The 19,662-nt window shown below is 41.6% G+C and overlaps 1 protein-coding gene across 1 annotated transcript in view; it reads left to right on the plus strand.

Moving 5' to 3' along the window:
* Nucleotides 1-19,662, plus strand: part of pcnx1 (pecanex 1) — a 58,130-nt gene that overhangs the window by 28,618 nt on the left and 9,850 nt on the right. Inside the window, 17 exon segments of the mRNA XM_034129090.1 lie at nt 1,172-1,325; nt 1,510-1,542; nt 4,157-4,325; nt 7,772-7,882; nt 8,682-8,773; nt 9,296-9,405; nt 9,786-9,891; nt 9,995-10,087; nt 11,454-11,604; nt 12,183-12,324; nt 12,437-12,614; nt 12,827-12,935; nt 15,466-15,595; nt 15,676-15,734; nt 16,280-16,495; nt 17,984-18,237; nt 18,953-19,183. Coding sequence (XP_033984981.1) covers nt 1,172-1,325; nt 1,510-1,542; nt 4,157-4,325; nt 7,772-7,882; nt 8,682-8,773; nt 9,296-9,405; nt 9,786-9,891; nt 9,995-10,087; nt 11,454-11,604; nt 12,183-12,324; nt 12,437-12,614; nt 12,827-12,935; nt 15,466-15,595; nt 15,676-15,734; nt 16,280-16,495; nt 17,984-18,237; nt 18,953-19,183 — 2,338 coding nt within the window.

Raw genomic sequence — 19,662 nt, forward strand, 5'->3', positions numbered from 1 at the left:
AAGTACATTATTCAAAAGTTTACATTAACTTTGGATAATAACCGAAACCGGAGCCTCTCTTTTCCTCTCTCCCTCCCTCTCTCTCCTGACAGCCCGTCAGTTTCTCATGCAGCTCGCTAAACAGTGGGCGGGGCTTCAGGTGATCATGCAGAGCTGCGTGTCTCCGTCAGACTCCGCAACTGATCTGATCTCTGATCTCTCTCTCTCGTCCGGTTATACTTCACTCGCGTTTATGTCCATATCGATCAGATCCAGCTCTCCTGATCGGCCTTTATAGAGAGCACCGATCAAACTATTAAGAGTAAATATCGGCCGATAATGATCGGCTGCCGATCGATCGGAGCATCCCTAATTATTACCGGACATTTTGACCGTCAGGTTTTGAATTTACCGCTTTTTAATACATTTTACCAGCTAAAAAACGGTAATTACCGGCTAACGGAAACCCTGCCCATGATGTAGGTCTGTTGAAGAATTCAATCGTTCCACTTGTATATTTGGAGAGTAAGCCTTTTATCTCCCCTTGTCCTGATTACTGTAATTGTCTTTATGGGGGACTCAGTCTTGTCGCCCGCAGTTTATCCACAATCAGCTGTAAGGCTCAGAAAGAAGGTGCAACACAGTGTTTAAGATGATTTGACTTCTTCTTAAAGCCCTGCATGGATTGGAGCTAGCTTATATATCACACTTTTACAGCCTTCATTCTGTCTTCTGTATTTTCCATTTTTCCATATTTTACTTTCTGGGCTCCACATGCAAACATTTTAAAAAGCCGGACGTTCAGGAGGAATTTCCCAGAATATTTCTCACGTGACTGTTTGTCTCAAATGAGTCAATCGGCTTAAGAGTTGTACTGGGAAGCTCAGAATGTATTGTTTATTACTGAATCTGGTTAGAGGAAATAGTTTATTTTGTGTGTTTTGTTTATAAGACATAAAGAATAGGAGAACTTAGATAAAATATTACAACTTTAAGCTAATTTCCTGGCAGAAACGTTTGTAACACTTTATTCATTTTAAAGACCATTGGACATTTGTAAATCCAGCACATGCCTATCAAGCCCACCTGTTGTTCTGCGGAGCTGGTTTGGATATTATGCATTGGTGCGATAGTCTTTTATTGGAGAACTGTTAACTGTACTAATAATCTAACTGTTCTCGCTGTCTCTCAGGAACCGCGAGCTTCTGGAGAACATTCTGGCCGTGGTGCTGGCCGTGCTCGTGGCCTTCCTCGGCTCCTTGCTGCTCGTCCACGGCTTCTTCACCGACATCTGGGTCTTTCAGTTCTGCCTCGTCATCGCCAGCTGCCAGTATTCATTACTGAAGGTCAATACTAAACTGCACAACATTCAGACAGTGAAGAGCAAGTCACACTCAACATTTGTATTATTCTTTATTTACTCTGAAATATTATAATAACGTATAAATGGATGTATTTAAAACACATTAAGTGTAAGTATTCAACATTATATTTTAAGTAGAATTCACCTGTTTTTTCTTTTTTTTCCAGAGTGTTCAACCAGACTCCTCTTCCCCGCGACATGTAAGTCAATATAACATCCACACTCTTTGGGCTTAAATGTGATGCTTATATTCTGAAGTGTGTGTGTGTGTGTTTCAGTGAGTGTGTGTGTGTGTGTGTGTGTTTCAGTGAGTGTGTGTGTGTTTCAGTGAGTGTGTGTGTTTCAGTGTGTGTGTGTGTTTCAGTGAGTGTGTGTGTGTTTCAGTGAGTGTGTGTGTTTCAGTGAGTGTGTGTGTGTGATTCAGTGAGTGTGTGTGTGTTTCAGTGTATGTGATTCAGTGAGTGTGTGTGTTTCAGTGTATGTGATTCAGTGAGTGTGTGTGTTTCAGTGTATGTGATTCAGTGAGTGTGTGTGTTTCAGTGTATGTGATTCAGTGAGTGTGTGTGTGTTTCAGTGTATGTGATTCAGTGAGTGTGTGTGTGTGTGTGTGTGTGTGTGCCTCCCTCTCCTGCACCAGTAGCCTGCTCTGAAACGCGTCTTTTATTAATGCAGCTTCACTCCGCTGCAGGCAGGATCTTTAAATAGCCGTCCAGAGTTGAGACAGCAGCTCCCTCCCTCACTCTTCTTCTCCCTCCCTCACTCTTCTTCTCCCTCCCTCACTCTTCTTCTCCCTCACTCTTCTTCTCCCTCCCTCCCTCACTCTTCTTCTCCACCTCACCTCACCTTGAGGACTCCTTTCCCTCCAACATCAGTGACACACTTTGAGCAGACCTGGTGTATTTACTGTGATTGTTGGAGTGTGAAATCCCTCTGGATGAGAGCAGCTCGCAGCCTGTTGTGTTTAAACCTTTATATATACAGTCTATGGTGATAACGTGCGCTCTGCAGCCGTGCACGCTTCCTCTCTGTGAAACACAACACTGGAAGCTATTTCTGTCTCTACCTGTGTCACTGACACCACTGACTGGATTATGACTCGTTAGCAATAATACCCTCTGCAAAACTCAATTAAATAATCTTTCTGTCTGCTTTTATGCACAGTCTATCTCGAGGGCAACATTTCTTTGTTTTGGAGGGCATGGTGGGAATGTAGCATCACTCTCCAAATTAAGAGAGCCATTTCAGAATCAGAAACGGGTTTATTGCCAGGTAGGTTCACACAAACGAGGAATTTGACTTGATGTCGTGCACCACGACATCAAGTCAAATTCCTCGTATGTGTGAACCTACCTGGCAGACATAAAATATAAAACAAAGAATCTCCATATAAAACAAAAAATCTTTAAGGACACTGTAATAAAATATAGTTAAATAGCAATAAAATAAAGCAGTAATTTACAGCGAAATGGAATGCAATGAGTTATAGAATATAAAATATGAAATAAGAATATGTGCAGTAAGGAGTATTTGAACATTGTGTGCATTAAAGGAGAGGTGTCATGGCCATTTCCACTGATCATAATTCCATTGTTGAGGTATACTAGAATAGATTTATATTGTGCAATGTTCCAAACTCACATTGGTTTCTCAAACAGCATCTCTGTAAACTACGTGTATTCACTGAATTTCACTCTCTGCCTTTAACGGCTCGTTGTAGCTCCAATAGCTCCAGCCCCCACCCTCCCTGTGAGCACAGTGTGCTCTGATTGGTCGGGACGTTGTGAATCGCGCTGAGCTCCGTGGAGGTGTTGTTTCCTTGTTTAGGATACATAGCGAAACACAGCCAAACTCATCCTGAGCACACACAAACTCACAGCCGAAGTAAAAACAATAAGTGTGGCTTGATATTGAGTAAGAAAAAGGTTGATAAACGCTGTGAGAATGGGTCTGCAGAGAGAATTTTGCCGCGATCCCAACTGTCTGTTATCAGCCTGCAGCCAGGGAGGAGAAATCAGCAGAGCTGCCTGCTCCCTGCACACAGATGTGTGTGTGAGGAAGTCCGTGGATTGGTCAATTTGGACCAATCAGCGGGGGCTTAACGTAACGGCTCCGCGGACGTAACGTAACGGCTCTTCGGGATTGGTCCATTTCGTTCCGGGTACCGCTTGACATCATGCCGTACCCGGAACGAAATGGAAGACTCAAATGGGCAGTGACGTATCTCCAACGAGGCGTTTTGGGGAGGTATTTTCTGTGTTAGAGTTTTACTCGCTACAGGGTGTACTTTGAGGGTTTTGACTCTGCACACCGTTTACATGCATAAAAACCTTCATAACACACAAGGGGACGGGTAATAACCGGAAAAGCATGACACCTCTCCTTTAATGTAATGCATATAGAGTCTACGTTGTGTCAGTGGGGGGGCCGGGCCTTGTTTAAGAGGAGGGGAAGAAACTGTTCAGGTGGCGAGAGGTTTTGGTCCCGATGGAGCGCAGCCCCCTGCCAGAGGGGAAGGGGTTGAACATGTTGTGTCCAGGGTCCATTTGTGATCTTAAAAGGAAAATATACGTTAAGAATTGTTTTGAGAAACCATTACTTATATTTTGCATTATTATTATTTTTTTTTATAATAATAATAATACTTCTTTTAAATTATTTAATTGTTTATATTTTATTATAAATATGATTATTTCTTTAATTTTAATTTTTTTAATTATGATTATGCATGTTCTTAGTTCTGAGCTGTCTTGGTGCATCATGGGAAAACAGAGCTTCTATAATAAGCTGTTTATTCCCTCTCCCTCCCTCCTGCAGGGCCATAACCGCGTCATCGCGTACAGCCGGCCCGTCTACTTCTGCCTGTGCTGCGGCCTCATCTGGCTCTTCCACTGCGGCAGCCTGAGGACGGCCTCCCGCTTCACGCTGTACGGCGTCGCCCTCACCAGCTCCATCATCCTCGCCTCCGCCAGGGACCTCATCATCGGTGAGCACAACACTGGGGCTCTGATTATCTGTATGAATAACATCCTACATTACATTGCATTTAGCTGACGCTTTTATCCAAAGCGACTTACATTCGACCAAGAAGATACAAACTTGAAGAAAACAGAATCATATAAGTACATCAGAGGCCTGTACTACGAAGCTGGATTTCCGCTTAGCCGACTAACTTCAGGGAAATCTCTGGCTTTCCGGTCCTACGACGCTGGTTCTCTTTTTAGCAGGCTAGATTTCCATGGTAACTTATGCTGAGCGGCAAACCTGCTCCGGAGCAGGTTAGGTGGCAGGCTAAGAGATCAACTCAGTGAAAGCACCGCCTGCTGACCAATCAGAGCTCCGTGTGCGGAGTTTAAAGCGATCAATTCATATTACAGGATAGAGGAAATACAGAAAAACTGCCGTTGCAGGAAAGACGGCCGGCAAAAATCAACTGACTGTGTGAACGTGAAAATGAATAGAATATCCCCTCCCATCTTCAGAGCAATCTGACTATTATAATATTAGCGTTAAGAAAGCTTACTTAAATATCTGCCACGACATAAGTAACCGGATCAGAGTAACATTAAGTACAGTCCGCGGCACTGTGAGTGCAGACGGCGATGTGTCCCATTATCATTCATATCATATCACATCATAATGTATCATATATTTCCTTATTTGAGTCAGCTTCTTGAGCCGTATCTGGCCGTGCAACACTCAGTGTCACATACTGTATGCAGAAGTATTATTTTAAGCAACACATTAAGTTGACGAAACACTCGAGTCAAATGTAATTAAAGTCAGATCGTGTCTTGGACGGGGCAGTGATATCATAAACCTGTTAATGTACGCATTCAAACACTTTTTCTGTTACCAGCTGTATTCACCTTGCAGGTGCAGCTATGTGGCTTTTATCCTGGATAAAGTGTTTAAGTCATGGATGTTTAAAGTTTAACTTCTTCATATTTGACTAATATTAAAGTTCACTTTTCATTCAGGAAGTATGACGCTGCGCTGTCAGTACGCTTGTCCGTGTTTGAGATTGGTCAAATGCTCCAAATACCACCCCTTTCATGTGAACGCGCACCTAACTAGATAGGACACGGCTGGCTTGAGCGATCCACTTGATAACCAGCGTCGTAGTACAGTTTAGCCAGAGCGCGTATGTTTTGGATTGGGCCAACCGGCTAACTCAAACATATCCAGGTTAGGTTGAACCAGCTTCGTAGTACAGGCCTCTGGTTTCATAGAGCCAAAACATTTCAAGTGCTACTCAACTGGCTTTAGATAAGCCAGTCCTTTGTTAGTATAAAAGTGCTTTTTATTTTGTTTTTGTTTTTTGTTTTCTGTTTTTCATTTTATTGCTTGAAGTGGAGTCGAAAGAGATGAGTTTTCAGTCTGCGCCGGAAGATATGTAAGCTTTCTGCTGTCCTGATGTCAATGGGGAGCTCATTCCACCATTTTGGAGCCAGGATAGCAAACCCACGTGTTTTTGCTGATGGGAACTTGGGGATCATTAGTATGGCTTTCTCCAAAACAAGTTGCAATAGTGACAATACAAAAAGAGATCTAGGTCTGGGAATATGGACACAAAAACTCAGAAATGTATGCTAAAACTAGTCCGTTAATAGTTAGTTAGTTAGTCAAATCAATACAAAAATGTGCAGACTCGGCAAATTGGCTAATCTGTTGTTTATGTGATGTTTCAATTTTGGCTTGTTAAGCTATAATACTTTACTAGCATGATCATCAATCTTCAAGATCATAATCAAATATATCTCCTACATTACTGGAACAAGGCTTAATGGAAGGTAATAGATGATTAAACTTATCATAGTTTTAGACAACATGGTTGGCGTGAGACTACCTATTATCTGTCTCTCTGTAACGGTGGGAAATGACTCGGAGAGAAATCGTACATGTGAGAATCCACTGCTGAACTTGAATTATTCCCCAACACAAGAGACAAGTCTAGCTGCATCACGACGATAAGAAAAGTCCCGCAGAATGATGGGAATGTGCTCTCCACCTCTTCACGAGAAGCAGTGGTTATTTGGTTATTAACTCGCCTTCATCAAACAACAATCAACAGTAATTGCTGCAGTTGCCTGGAGACTCTCCAATATGAAACATTCATATCAGCTCAGTCAGACATGCAGAACAATAAACAAGTCATCTGCCTCATCCAAAGCATAAAAGCTAGAAAAACTATAATTTAAGATGAAAGCTTTTTGGAAATTATCATTATTTATTTGTTCTGCATTTGTATTCATTGTGTTTAAACCCGGTATTTGTACACAGTCTGATATCAGGATGAGGCTACACTAATATTATTATACTATTAACAGAATTGGATTCCAGTGGTTGCTGTGAAGGATTGTTTCTGCCTCGAACGATTCCAACATTTCCAATAACTCCAGAGTAACACATGCGTCACTTCCGGGCAAAAAGTACGGCTCCGCCCACTTTTGGGGGAAAACAAAGCTGTCATTTGAATGGCGGTCAATACAGATTCTGAAGTTTTTGCCAATCCGATCAGAAATGTAAGAAAACCGTGGAGCGCGATTACGATGGCCAGTCAGGAAAACTATTACATTACATCATTGGCTCGATATATGGTTACATATAGCAGTAGGCGATCGATGTCCATAGATGAGAGTAACATCTACGTCACTTTACGGCCCCGCCCACTTTTGGGGGAAACCAACGCTGTCATTTGAACGGCGATGAAGCCTGAAGCCACAGAGCTCTTCTGTTACTGTCCTTTGTTCTTAGAGGAAGTACAGAAACACTGAACTCTGGATTTGTTTTAATGTTTAAGGTGCAATAAACGACAGCAGCTTTTTGGCATGATAACACAATTATTTTCCGCCTCGCTCATGAGAGTAACAGCTGGCGAAATTACAGCCTCGCCTACTGATTTTAATTTAACCACATATCGAGACCGATCGTCGATTTCCAATGATTTAATGTAATTGTTTGCCTGTCTGGCCATCGTAATCGGGCTCTTTGAAGATCAGAAAATCCAAGGTTTTCAAACATTTCTGATCGGATTGGCAAAAACTTCAGAATTTCTATTGACCGCCATTCAAATGACAGCGTTGTTTTCTCCCAAAAGTGGGCGGGGCCGTACTTTTCGCCCGGAAGTGACGTAGGTGTTACTCTCATCTATAACCAATCTAACCAAATATCTGTTGAAATCCATATTTTTTGGCGATTAAACTTTCAAAAACGAGATTGTAATTGCAATAAAAAAGCTACCTCATTGAACATGATTTATCCATTTATTCAAAATTAAGATTTTGTTTGAGGATTTATTTTTAATTTAAGGTTAAGCAGCATAAACTATGATAACAGACATTCAGAGCTTCATCCGATAAAAGCGGTTTAGCCCTATAAAGATCAATGAACACATCATCGTTTTAATCGTAACATCATGTGTCTCTGCAGTGTTCACTCTGTGTTTCCCCATCATCTTCTTCGTGGGGCTGCTGCCGCAAGTCAACACCTTCGTCATGTACATCTTCGAGCAGCTGGACATCCACGTGTTCGGGGGCAACGGTGAGTGACACACACACACACACACACACACACACACACACACACACACACACACACACACCTGCTTTATAGAGAGGTGGGGGACCTCCATGGGACCTTATTTCGGATTAAATATGTATTGAAGTCAATGGGGAGAGAAAGATTATCTTTCGATCCCGTTTGAATTGTGCCACGAATTACACATATGATGTTTGTCAATTTAAAAGATAATTTTACAAGTCAAAAAAATATGTCGTAAAACTGTGAAGTAACACTTTTTTTTGTGTGAAACCGCTCAATGAACTACATCTCCCGTCTCGCACCACACACCAAGACGGCCGTCACGTTGGCACATTTCACTTCTTTCTTTCAGAATGAGTTGAAAAGTATTAAAAGAGGTGAAAATCACTCCAAGTCTGGGCATGTTGAGAGCTGTACATACACACAAGGGGAGTTAGTCGGTTCCTAAGAGCCAGCATGCGGGACCGGGATTCTGGGATTTGTAGTCTTTCTAGTTGCGTATTTTTCATAATCTTATATTTCAACAGTTTTACGACAAACTGTGACTTTTGACATGGAAATGATTTTTTAAAATTGACAAACATCATATGTGTAATTCATGGCACAATTCAAACGGGATCGAGAGATAATCTTTCTCTCTCCATTGACTTCAATACATACTTTTTCCGAAATAAGGGCCCATGGGTTGGAAGTAGAAGGGCGGGACTTCGCCTCTCTATATATTCTGACATGGCAGTGATTGGTGGTGATCTGCATCCTGTCTCTGATGTCTGACTTCCTGTCCTGTGTGTCCCTGCAGCCTCCACCAGCCTGCTGTCGGCTCTGTACAGCTTCCTACGCAGCGTCGTCACCGTCGCTCTGCTCTACGGCTTCTGCTACGGAGCTCTGAAGGTGAGGGCAACGCCGACTCAGCGTCTACATCTCATCAGGATCAATGTAGATGGATAGATAGCACCTGACTGTCATCAGAAAGCAAACCGAGGACAGAAATCCAGAGTTAATTGACTTTAAAACTGTCCCTGAAGCTAGTAAAAAGTACCAATGTGAGACACAGCAAAGGTGCCTAAGCGTTAATACTTTATTCATGTTGGAGAAACTGTTGCTAACATTCTTGGCAGATTTTAGATGACTCATATTTGCTTGTTATCACTAGTTTATAATAAACACATTGCGTATCTCCTAATAAAAAACAATGATATATTATAAAATGTGCTATATAAATTGAAGTGAATTATTGTATTATTAATGTTATAAATAAACCTGCGGTGACGGACTTTGTTTCCTGTCTATTGTACTGTAGGGCACAATCATGCATTTGTGAAAATCCTCATCAGCATCATAAATCCCTCATGCATTGTAGTTTATTATGAACTTTATTAACCCTCTTTGTGTTCTCTGTGTTCTCTGCGTCAGGAGTCCTGGGAGCCTCATCACATCCCCGTGTTGTTCTCCGTGTTCTGCGGCCTCCTCGTCGCCGTGTCCTACCATCTGAGCCGGCAGAGCGGAGACCCTTCTGTCCTCATGTGAGACCACCACAGCAACACACACCTCATCAAAGGAGTACCTGTAGTATCTGAGCTGTGGACACTTCTCAGAGGAATACAAATCAAAGTCACGTTCGAATATTTGCCTTAATTTGTGTTACATTTTTGGCACATGGGTAGGAAATATCAGATCATCAAAAGTATTTACCCGTTAAGAAATCCACATTAATCCAAAATCTGCGACTTCTCTACTCATCGATGTCATATCTGATTATCTCTGGAGGGGATTTTTAATAGTATGAATCTTTCTCACAAGGCCTGTAGTGTTAGCCGCGAATAAACATTCCCTCTGAGAGAAACCCCCTCAGGAGATGAGTGATGTGTGCGAGTGATAGTTTTGCTGTTTTGCTTTCTTATAGCTCGCTGATACAGACCAAGATTGTACCCAATGTAAAAGACAAGAACCCAGAGGACCCTCTGTCAGAAGTCCAGGACCCTCTGCCCGAGAAGCTCCGGGCCTCAGTGGTGAGCTGACCTTCATCCTTTATTATTTAAAGCCAGGACTGGATAATTATCTCCAGACTTGACTTTTTCTAACCCCTCCCTGTCGTGTGTTGTTGAATGACAGAACGAGCGCCTGCAGTCGGACCTGATCGTGTGTGTGGTCATCGCTGTCCTTTACTTCGCCATCCACGTCAGCACCGTCTTTATTGCACTGCAGGTACAGCCAATATCTTCCTATCAAAGGTCACCTATTATGCAAAATTCACTTCTTCATGTCTCTTCTACATCAACATGTGTCCCCTCTTCTTCATGTCTTTTCTACATCAACATGTGTCCCCTCTTCTTCATGTCTCTTCTACATCAACATGTGTCCCCTCTTCTTCATGTCTTTTCTACATCAACATGTGTCCCCTCTTCTTCATGTCTCTTCTACATCAACATGTGTCCCCTCTTCTTCATGTCTCTTCTACATCAATATGTGTCCCCTCTTCTTCATGTCTCTTCTACATCATCATGTGTCCCCTCTTCTTCATGTCTCTTCTACATCAACATGTGTCCCCTCTTCTTCATGTCTCTTCTACATCAACATGTGTCCCCTCTTCTTCATGTCTCTTCTACATCAACATGTGTCCCCTCTTCTACATGTCTCTTCTACATCAACATGTGTCCCCTCTTCTTCATGTCTCTTCTACATCAACATGTGTCCCCTCTTCTTCATGTCTCTTCTACATCAACATGTGTCCCCTCTTCTTCATGTCTCTTCTACATCAACATGTGTCCCCTCTTCTTCGTATCTCTTATACATCAACATGTGTCCCCTCTTCTTCATGTCTCTTCTACATCAACATGTGTCCCCTCTTCTTCATGTCTCTTCTACATCATCATGTGTCCCCTCTTCTTCATGTCTCTTCTACATCAACATGTGTCCCCTCTTCTTCATGTCTCTTCTACATCTGTCCCCTCTTCTTCATGTCTCTTCTACATCTGTCCCCTCTTCTTCATGTCTCTTCTACATCAACATGTGTCCCCTTTGTGGAAAGACACTCTGAAAGTTTCAGGAACAAAGATTCTCTCTCTTTTTGTCCTGATCCATTTCTATAAAAACCTGTCTGAAAATGAGCTGATCAGATTTTATGATGTCATAACGATGTTTTGTCTTGTGTAACCATTAGCCAATCAGCAACCAAGGTAACCCCCCCCCCCCCCACCTTATCACCTGAATCTCCTCCTAGAGCACCATTGAGTTCTTTGTAACCAAATATCTCTCAGAGGGGCGTGGGGAGGGGCTCCTTATTTTCATCTAAAGTAACAGACAGAGAATCAGCACTTTGGAAACAGGGCTGAAACAGAGGGGATTATGGGACGCTGCAATGATCTGTTTGGTGTTTGGAGCCAAACACTTCAGAGACATGTTCTGTATATATCTGAGACCTATAATATATTGATGCAAAACAGTATAATTGGGGACCTTTAAATACAAATGATTTGATTGATAAGATGCACAGAAAACAAGAACATATCAAATATCCGTCGCTTTAAGGAAACAGGAAACAAATGAATTAAATATTGGGGTGTGTGTTCAGCCCTTCCTCAGTTACGTGCTGTACTCCCTGCTGGCGGCGGTGGGTCTGCTCACCCACTACCTGCTGCCTCAGGTCCGAAAGCAGCTGCCCTGGTACTGCTTCTCTCACCCGCTGCTCAAAACCAAGGAGTACTACCAATTCGAAGTCAGGGGTGAGTACGTTGAATCACACATAGCCCAAAAAACGCAGCGTAATATCACTACATTTTTGTTTATTTAAGATACTTTGAGGAGCTTTCCTTTCGTGTGGTTTTTGGCGGTTCCTGTGGGTTTTTCCATGCACCGGGGTCCCTTTTTAGAAAACCTCTTATTTTACTGCAGCAGGGTCTGACTGCGTGCCCGAGAGTTCCTCATAGTAACTGTAACAAAGCAAAAGGACAATATTTTGTAACAGTCTTTATTGAAGTAGCTGTATAGTTGTGTGTCTCTTAACTATGCTGTATCTCCTTTTATTGCAGCTGCTTTTTATTAAATTGAAAACGATTTGTTTCTTACACTGTACTGGAACTTTTATTGATATATTTTATACCAGTCTTATTCTAATTTAGCTCGTTTTATTTTTTGTTTTCTGGGCTTTTTTAATGACTGTTTTTGAATTGTATTTACATGTCATTTTACAAGGTGTTTCTTTTCAAGCACCAACATCGCCTTGTTGATGAAATGTCCTTTAGAAATGAACTTGCCTTGCGTATCCCCATGATGATATTAACGTCTCCGTCTCCTTCCTCAGACGCGGCTCATGTGATGTGGTTTGAGAAGCTCCACGTGTGGCTGCTGTTCCTGGAGAAGAACGTCCTTTATCCCCTCATCATCCTCAACGAGCTGAGCGGCAGCGCCAGAGAGCTCGCCAGCCCCAAGAGACTCGACACTGAGTGAGGAACATTTCTACTTATTTCTAAGATTGACAGGTGCACAAAAGCGTGCTTCAGTCTGACCCGCAGATGTAAAAAAACAAAGTAATGTATAATAAATGGTGTTCTTCAGGGTGGGCGCTCTGATGATCACGGTGGCCGGACTGAAGCTGCTGCGCTCCTCCTACAGCAGCCCCACCTACCAGTACATCACCATCCTCTTCACCGTCCTCTTCTTCACCTTCGACTGCCGCCACCTGTCCGAGACGCTGCTGCTCGACCTCTTCGTCATGTCCATCGTCTTCAGCAAGGTCAGATGAACACAAGACGCGCTGCACCGGAGGCACCGTGCATATATTTAATGTCACAGTCTAATTAAATACAGATGATTCACACTACAGTTCTTCCTGTCACGCTCAGGCCACAGAAAGTCTTTATATGACACAATCAGGGTTTTTTTATTGCTTATTTTCCCACAGTTATCTGTACTGAAGTGTTTTTGTATGTGTTTGTTTTCTCCCAGATGTGGGAGCTGTTCTACAAGCTGCACTTTGTGTACACCTACATCGCCCCCTGGCAGATCACATGGGGCTCAGCCTTCCACGCCTTCGCTCAGCCCTTCGCTGTGCCTCGTATCCTTCCACCACGCTCTGTTACAGTTATTATGATGTGCACTGTTTCTCAGGCAGAGCTGAACCACTGTAGCACTGATAAGAGCCTTAATAATTGACTTAAATGCATTGTTTTTGCTGCAGTAATTGTTGTTCATGATGGATTGGACTGCCCTTCCTTTTATTACATTACATTACATGTCACTTGTTAGACGCTTTTATCCAAAGCGACTTACATACTCAATACTGTGGACAATCCCCACAGGAGCAATTTGGGGTGAAGTGTCTCAGGGACACAACGACATGCTGACTGCAGTGGGGTTTGAACCTGTGCTCCCCTGATCCGAACACCAACGCACTATTCCACTGCGCCACACGCCTCCTATATTATATGTTTTTGTATGATCATGTATGAAAGTAACCAAGAAACTATGGATGCACGATATGGATTTTTTTTCAGCTGATACCAATATTTACCTGGTTCTCATGGCTGAAATAACCCACAATCTTTCCATTTTTGTATTTTCATAAAAAGTTCCCACCCTGTATTTTATGTAGACCTTTGGAAGATTTAATATTCCAACTTAATCTAATTTAATTCAGTCGCTAACACAAACTTAGCACAGTTCTGACTCTTTCAAAACAAGCATTTATTTTCTTTACTGGAGGACATCAAATATTTGTTTTGAAAATCGCAATCCTGTTGTCGTCCTCTTGAACTTAAAAAGAAAGTCCACAGTAGCAAAGACATGTTTGTTCAACATGCTATTATTGTATTTTAGAACATTAACTTTAGAGGTACATACCGCCACCACTGGTTCAGTGTGTGTAGGTGCAGCTGTTGTTCAGTTACTGAAAGCTATTTTGCTTCTTCAAACCATATAATATAAGCCTATAATACAGGTACAAAAAAAATCCACATTGCACATTAACTAAGAACGACACTTATTTCACCATTTCACTTTTTTAAACTATTTAGCTTTTTGTATTTACTATTTACTATTACTTGCACCATATGTTTCTGTGTATCTGTGTTATTGGATTGCACTGTTGGAGAAGCCTGTGACCTAAGAATTTCATCGGCATAACTACACTGTAGATATGACATTTTCATGTCTCTTCTACATCATCATGTGTCCCCTCTTCTTCATGTCTCTTCTTCATCAACATGTGTCCCCTCTTCTTCATGTCTTTTCTACATCAACTTGTGTCCCCTCTTCTTCATGTCTCTTCTACATCAACATGTGTCCCCTCTTCTTCATGTCTCTTCTACATCAACATGTGTCCCCTCTTCTTCATGTCTCTTCTACATCAACATGTGTCCCCTCTTCTTCATGTCTCTTCTACATCAACATGTGTCCCCTCTTCTTCATGTCTCTTCTTCATCAACATGTGTCCCCTCTTCTTCATGTCTTTTCTACATCAACTTGTGTCCCCTCTTCTTCATGTCTCTTCTACATCAACACGTGTCCCCTCTTCTTCATGTCTCTTCTACATCAACATGTGTCCCCTCTTCTTCATGTCTCTTCTACATCAACATGTGTCCCCTCTTCTTCATGTCTCTTCTACATCAACATGTGTCCCCTCTTCTTCATGTCTCTTCTACATCAACATGTGTCCCCTCTTCTTCATGTCTTTTCTACATCAACTTGTGTCCCCTCTTCTTCATGTCTCTTCTACATCAACATGTGTCCCCTCTTCTTCATGTCTCTTCTACATCAACATGTGTCCCCTCTTCTTCATGTCTCTTCTACATCAACATGTGTCCCCTCTTCTTCATGTCTCTTCTACATCAACATGTGTTCCCTCTTCTTCATGTCTCTTCTACATCAACATGTGTCCCCTCTTCTTCATGTCTCTTCTACATCAACTTGTGTCCCCTCTTCTTCATGTCTCTTCTACATCAACATGTGTCCCCTCTTCTTCATGTCTCTTCTACATCAACATGTGTCCCCTCTTCTTCATGTCTCTTCTACATCAACTTGTGTCCCCTCTTCTTCATGTCTCTTCTACATCAACATGTGTCCCCTCTTCTTCATGTCTCTTCTACATCAACATGTGTCCCCTCTTCTTCATGTCTCTTCTACATCAACATGTGTCCCCTCTTCTTCATGTCTCTTCTACATCAACATGTGTCCCCTCTTCTTCACGTCTCTTCTACATCAACATGTGTCCCCTCTTCTTCATGTCTCTTCTACATCACCATGTGTCCCCTCTTCTTCATGTCTCTTCTACATCACCATGTGTCCCCTCTTCTTCATGTCTCTTCTTCATCAACATGTGTCCCCTCTGTGGAAAGAGACTCTGAAAGTTTCAGGAACAAAGATTCTCTCTCTTTTTGTCCTGATCCATTTTTATAAAAACCTGTCTGAAAATGAGCTGAAAATCAGATTGTGGCCACTTTATGAGGTCATAGCCAAACACTTCAGAGACATGTTCTGTATATATCTGAGACCTATAATATATTGATGAAAAACAGTCAAATAGGGGACTTTTAATACAGAGCAGGAAACATCATTTTGAAATGCTCCTTGACCCCCCCCCCCCCCAGACTCTGCCATGCTGTTTGTTCAGGCCGTGGTGTCGGCGATCTTCTCCACCCCCCTCAACCCCTTCCTGGGCAGCGCCATCTTCATCACCTCCTACGTCCGGCCCGTCAAGTTCTGGGAGAGAGACTACAAGTAAGGAACACTTTTCAAATACTAGTTAATGTTCAAATCTCATATGATGATTTTGAAATGATTTTCTGTCTCCTCTGCAGCACTAAGAGAGTGGATCACTCCAACACTCGCCTCGCCTCGCAGCTGGACAGAAACCCAGGTGAGGTGTTAGACGGTGTTAAATGATTGTTTGCTTTTTAAAAGTGTATTCTGGCAGCACAAAGGATGTGATAAAACTGCCGAACAAACTGTGCTTAAGGTTAAATTCTTCATTTATTTTGGTTAGCATGACATATGTAGGCAAAGTATTTAATAAGACTTTGATACATTTTGGTTAGCAGAGCCTGAGAATCCATTCATTTGTTGTTTTGGTTGTCTGGTGTTATTTCAAAATTATGTTTTTTCTTTTTTTCAAGTGTCTTATCTCGTCGAAAGGGTGTACTCACTTTATTGTTTGCTGTTTTCTGATCATTACGTCAGTGACAGAAAATGGTGTGAAAATTACATTAATATCTATTTTTCAATTATTTCTGTGACAATTTATCCTCCAATAATAAAAACAGTTATCCTGACGGGTCTATATCTGCTCTTGTCCTAGTCATCCTCTTGGATTCAAGACTATCTAAACAAGTATCTTAACAAGAAACAGCTGTAAATGCTCCGTCTATCCACAGTGAAACATGTCCTCCTCCTCTCCCTCTGCAGGCTCTGACGACAACAACCTGAACTCCATCTTCTACGAGCACCTGACGCGCTCGCTGCAGCACAGCCTGTGTGGAGACCTCCTGCTGGGCCGCTGGGGGAACTTCACCACCGGGGACTGCTTCATCCTCGCCTCCGACTACCTGAACGCTCTGGTGCACCTCATCGAGATCGGGAACGGCCTCGTCACCTTCCAGCTGCGGGGGCTGGAGTTCAGAGGTGAGGGGACCAGATGGGTCAGATTCAAAGGTTTCATTGTCATATCAAATCAAATCAAATCAAATCAAGTTTTATTTATAAAGCACATTTAAAAGCGATTTTTATATGCACAAAGCTACAGTGTAGAAATGGGAATGAAAATCTTCTGACCTGAGCTCCTCCAACAGTGCAACATATATAATAAAATACAAAAATACAAAATATAAAGTAGTGCAAAAAGTCAATATACATGTAAATAGAATGTGATATGCGATATATGATGATATATCAGACGTTACTGTAGCTATCAGGGATTTGACAGCAATACAAATATCAGGATTGATTTGCATGTATAACAAACATGCCATTTCAAACTATTTAGCTATCTGTGTCAACTATGTAAACAGGAAGTCACTGTAACATCATAAACTGTGACACGATCTCCAAAAATAAAACGTTTTTCGGTTAACTGAAGTATAAAAAGTTAACTGCAAATCCCTTAAATATGAAGTTATGACTTTGTTTATTGTTTAAATTGATGCATGGGTAGACTAGTGGTATCTAGGTATATTAGGTAATATCTTACTGTGCTAACCTGAGCAACAATATTATATCACATATACATATATATACAATATTGGAAATCAGTCAATATAATGTTCTTTTCAGTGACACCCAATTGTAGTCTTTAGATAGTATTTGGATATATTTAGAAATACTCCACTGACATTTTTTCCAAGCATGCTCCATAGATTAGGAGCTTACCTAATCTATGTCTAACTATTATAAGACTGAATGGTTGTGGATCATTAACCAGTGGCTCTGTATTTCCATGTGTGACAGGAACATTGAGACATATTTATCCTCACACACACGTGCATGTGTTATCAGCATGACTTCAGAGTGTTACCAGCTGGATCATGTGACACACTGTGAACTTTTACACACTCATCAGCTGTCTGTCAGCAATATATATAGTTTAACAACATCTCGTGTGTCAGCATTGTTGCTTAACCAGTTTATAAACAGTGTGTGTGATCCAAATAGGTCAGAGGGGAAACTAGTTAGAGTTTATTTATGCTTAGATTTCAGAGTATGCTAGTTTTAGTTTCAGTGTTGTTTTTTATATATGTTGTATATTTATTTTATGTTTGTCCAGGTATAATGTTCAGAAATGAGTAATTGCATATAAATACAGAATACAGAATACATGGTTCTGTGGAAGCGGCCAAAACTCCCACTGTCTCCATTTATCAGTAGAAAAATAATAGCTCAAAAAAATGGTATTCACTTTTTTTAACCAGGCAGTATTTTTTTAGTGTAGATTTTATTTAAGGATATTGTATTTAATGAGTTTGAATTCACAGCAATACTTTTCACTGCTTATTTCCATTTCGTTTTCAGTTTTATTTGCATTAATCTCCCTGCTCTAAATCCATTTTAAACTGACTTTTCTTATGTATCCAGTATAATGCTGTGTGTCTAAATGTGTTGATATTTCCTCCGCAGGAACGTACTGCCAGCAGCGGGAGGTGGAGGCCATCACTGAGGGGGTGGAGGAGGACGAGGGCTGCTGCTGCTGCGAGCCGGGACACCTCCCTCACCTCCTCTCCTTCAACGCCGCCTTCGGCCAGCGCTGGCTGTCCTGGGAGGTTCTCGTCACCAAGTACGTGCTGGAGGGTTACAGCATCACCGACAACAGCGCCGCCTCCATGCTGCAGGTGTTCGACCTGCGACGCATCCTCACCACCTACTATGTCAAGGTGAGGGGTGGAAAATAACTTCTAAAGAGGACATATAATGCTCATATTCAGGTGTATATCAGTATGTAGTGTCTCTACTTTAAAGAGTCCTCTCCTGCTGATGTTCAGGTGTATATCAGTATGTAGTGTCTCTACTTTAAAGAGTCCTCTCCTGCTGATGTTCAGGTGTATATCAGTATGTAGTGTCTCTACTTTAAAGAGTCCTCTCCTGCTGATGTTCAGGTGTATATCAGTATGTAGTGTCTCTACTTTAAAGAGTCCTCTCCTGCTGATGTTCAGGTGAGCCCAGTCTGCTCTGATTGGTTAGCTGGCTGGCTCTGTTGTGATTGGTCAACCGCTTAGAGATAGTCTAGTCTATAGTCATTGTAGGTTAGTCTATAACCTACAATGTGTTGGAGCGCTAGCCAATAGGAACGCAAGTGTTCCATAGTGATATCACTATGGAAACAAATTGTTTTATTTGAGACACTAGGTTTTACTTCAATTTTTATTTAATGGTATTTAACTTGACAATAGTATTCTAATAAATAAATTATTATTTAAATAAGTGGAAATATATATCTAAAAATGAACAACTGATATATTTGCCACACCTTCTCATTAATGGTATATTTTAATAAAAAAGTGTTTCTACTTTTACTTAAATAAAGGACAGCTCGACAGAAATATTTATTTCTGATCTACGTCTAAATGCATCCTCTCTTCCGCCTCTCAGGGGATCATCTACTATGTGATCGCCTCCCCCAAACTGGAGGAGTGGCTGGCCAACGAGACGATGCGGGACGGGCTGCGGGGGTGCGGGGAGAGGAACTACGTGGACCTGGACCCCACCTTCAACCCCAACATCGACGAGGACTACGACCACCGGCTGGCAGGCATCTCCAGGGACAGCTTCTGCGGGGTCTACCTGGGCTGGATCCAGTACTGCAACTCCCGCAGGACCCCGGTAAGAATAAAGCTTTAACTAAAACACACTTTGAGATACACAGTTTGTCATACTTTGGGTTGTTTAAATAATAGGGCTGTACAGATTGGCTCTGTTCATAAAGGTGCCATTTGAATTCAAAATCAATAATCTTAACGGCACTTATTTTTCTATATTTGTTTGCATGGCTATAGATTGCGTTTAAAGCCTATATTTCTGCACATTAGCAGATAAAGATGACAGCTACACACTTATATTATCAGTATTATACTCTTAGTAGAATTAGATTAGAGTTGTAGCTTCTCCAGAGCGTAGTGAAGTCCAAAGGTCAAACAAAAAGACACAAAAAAACACACATGATTTCATCTAAACAAATACTCTGCCTAAATATGTCAAAAACTACATTTTCACTGCATTAAAAAGCAGTTTTCTCCACAAATAACGGGAATCATGCACCTCGATTAACACGTAACATAATAACACGAATGAAAAGTAGGAAG

Source organism: Trematomus bernacchii, unplaced genomic scaffold (assembly GCF_902827165.1).
Source record: "Trematomus bernacchii unplaced genomic scaffold, fTreBer1.1, whole genome shotgun sequence".
Classification (NCBI taxonomy): domain Eukaryota; kingdom Metazoa; phylum Chordata; class Actinopteri; order Perciformes; family Nototheniidae; genus Trematomus; species Trematomus bernacchii.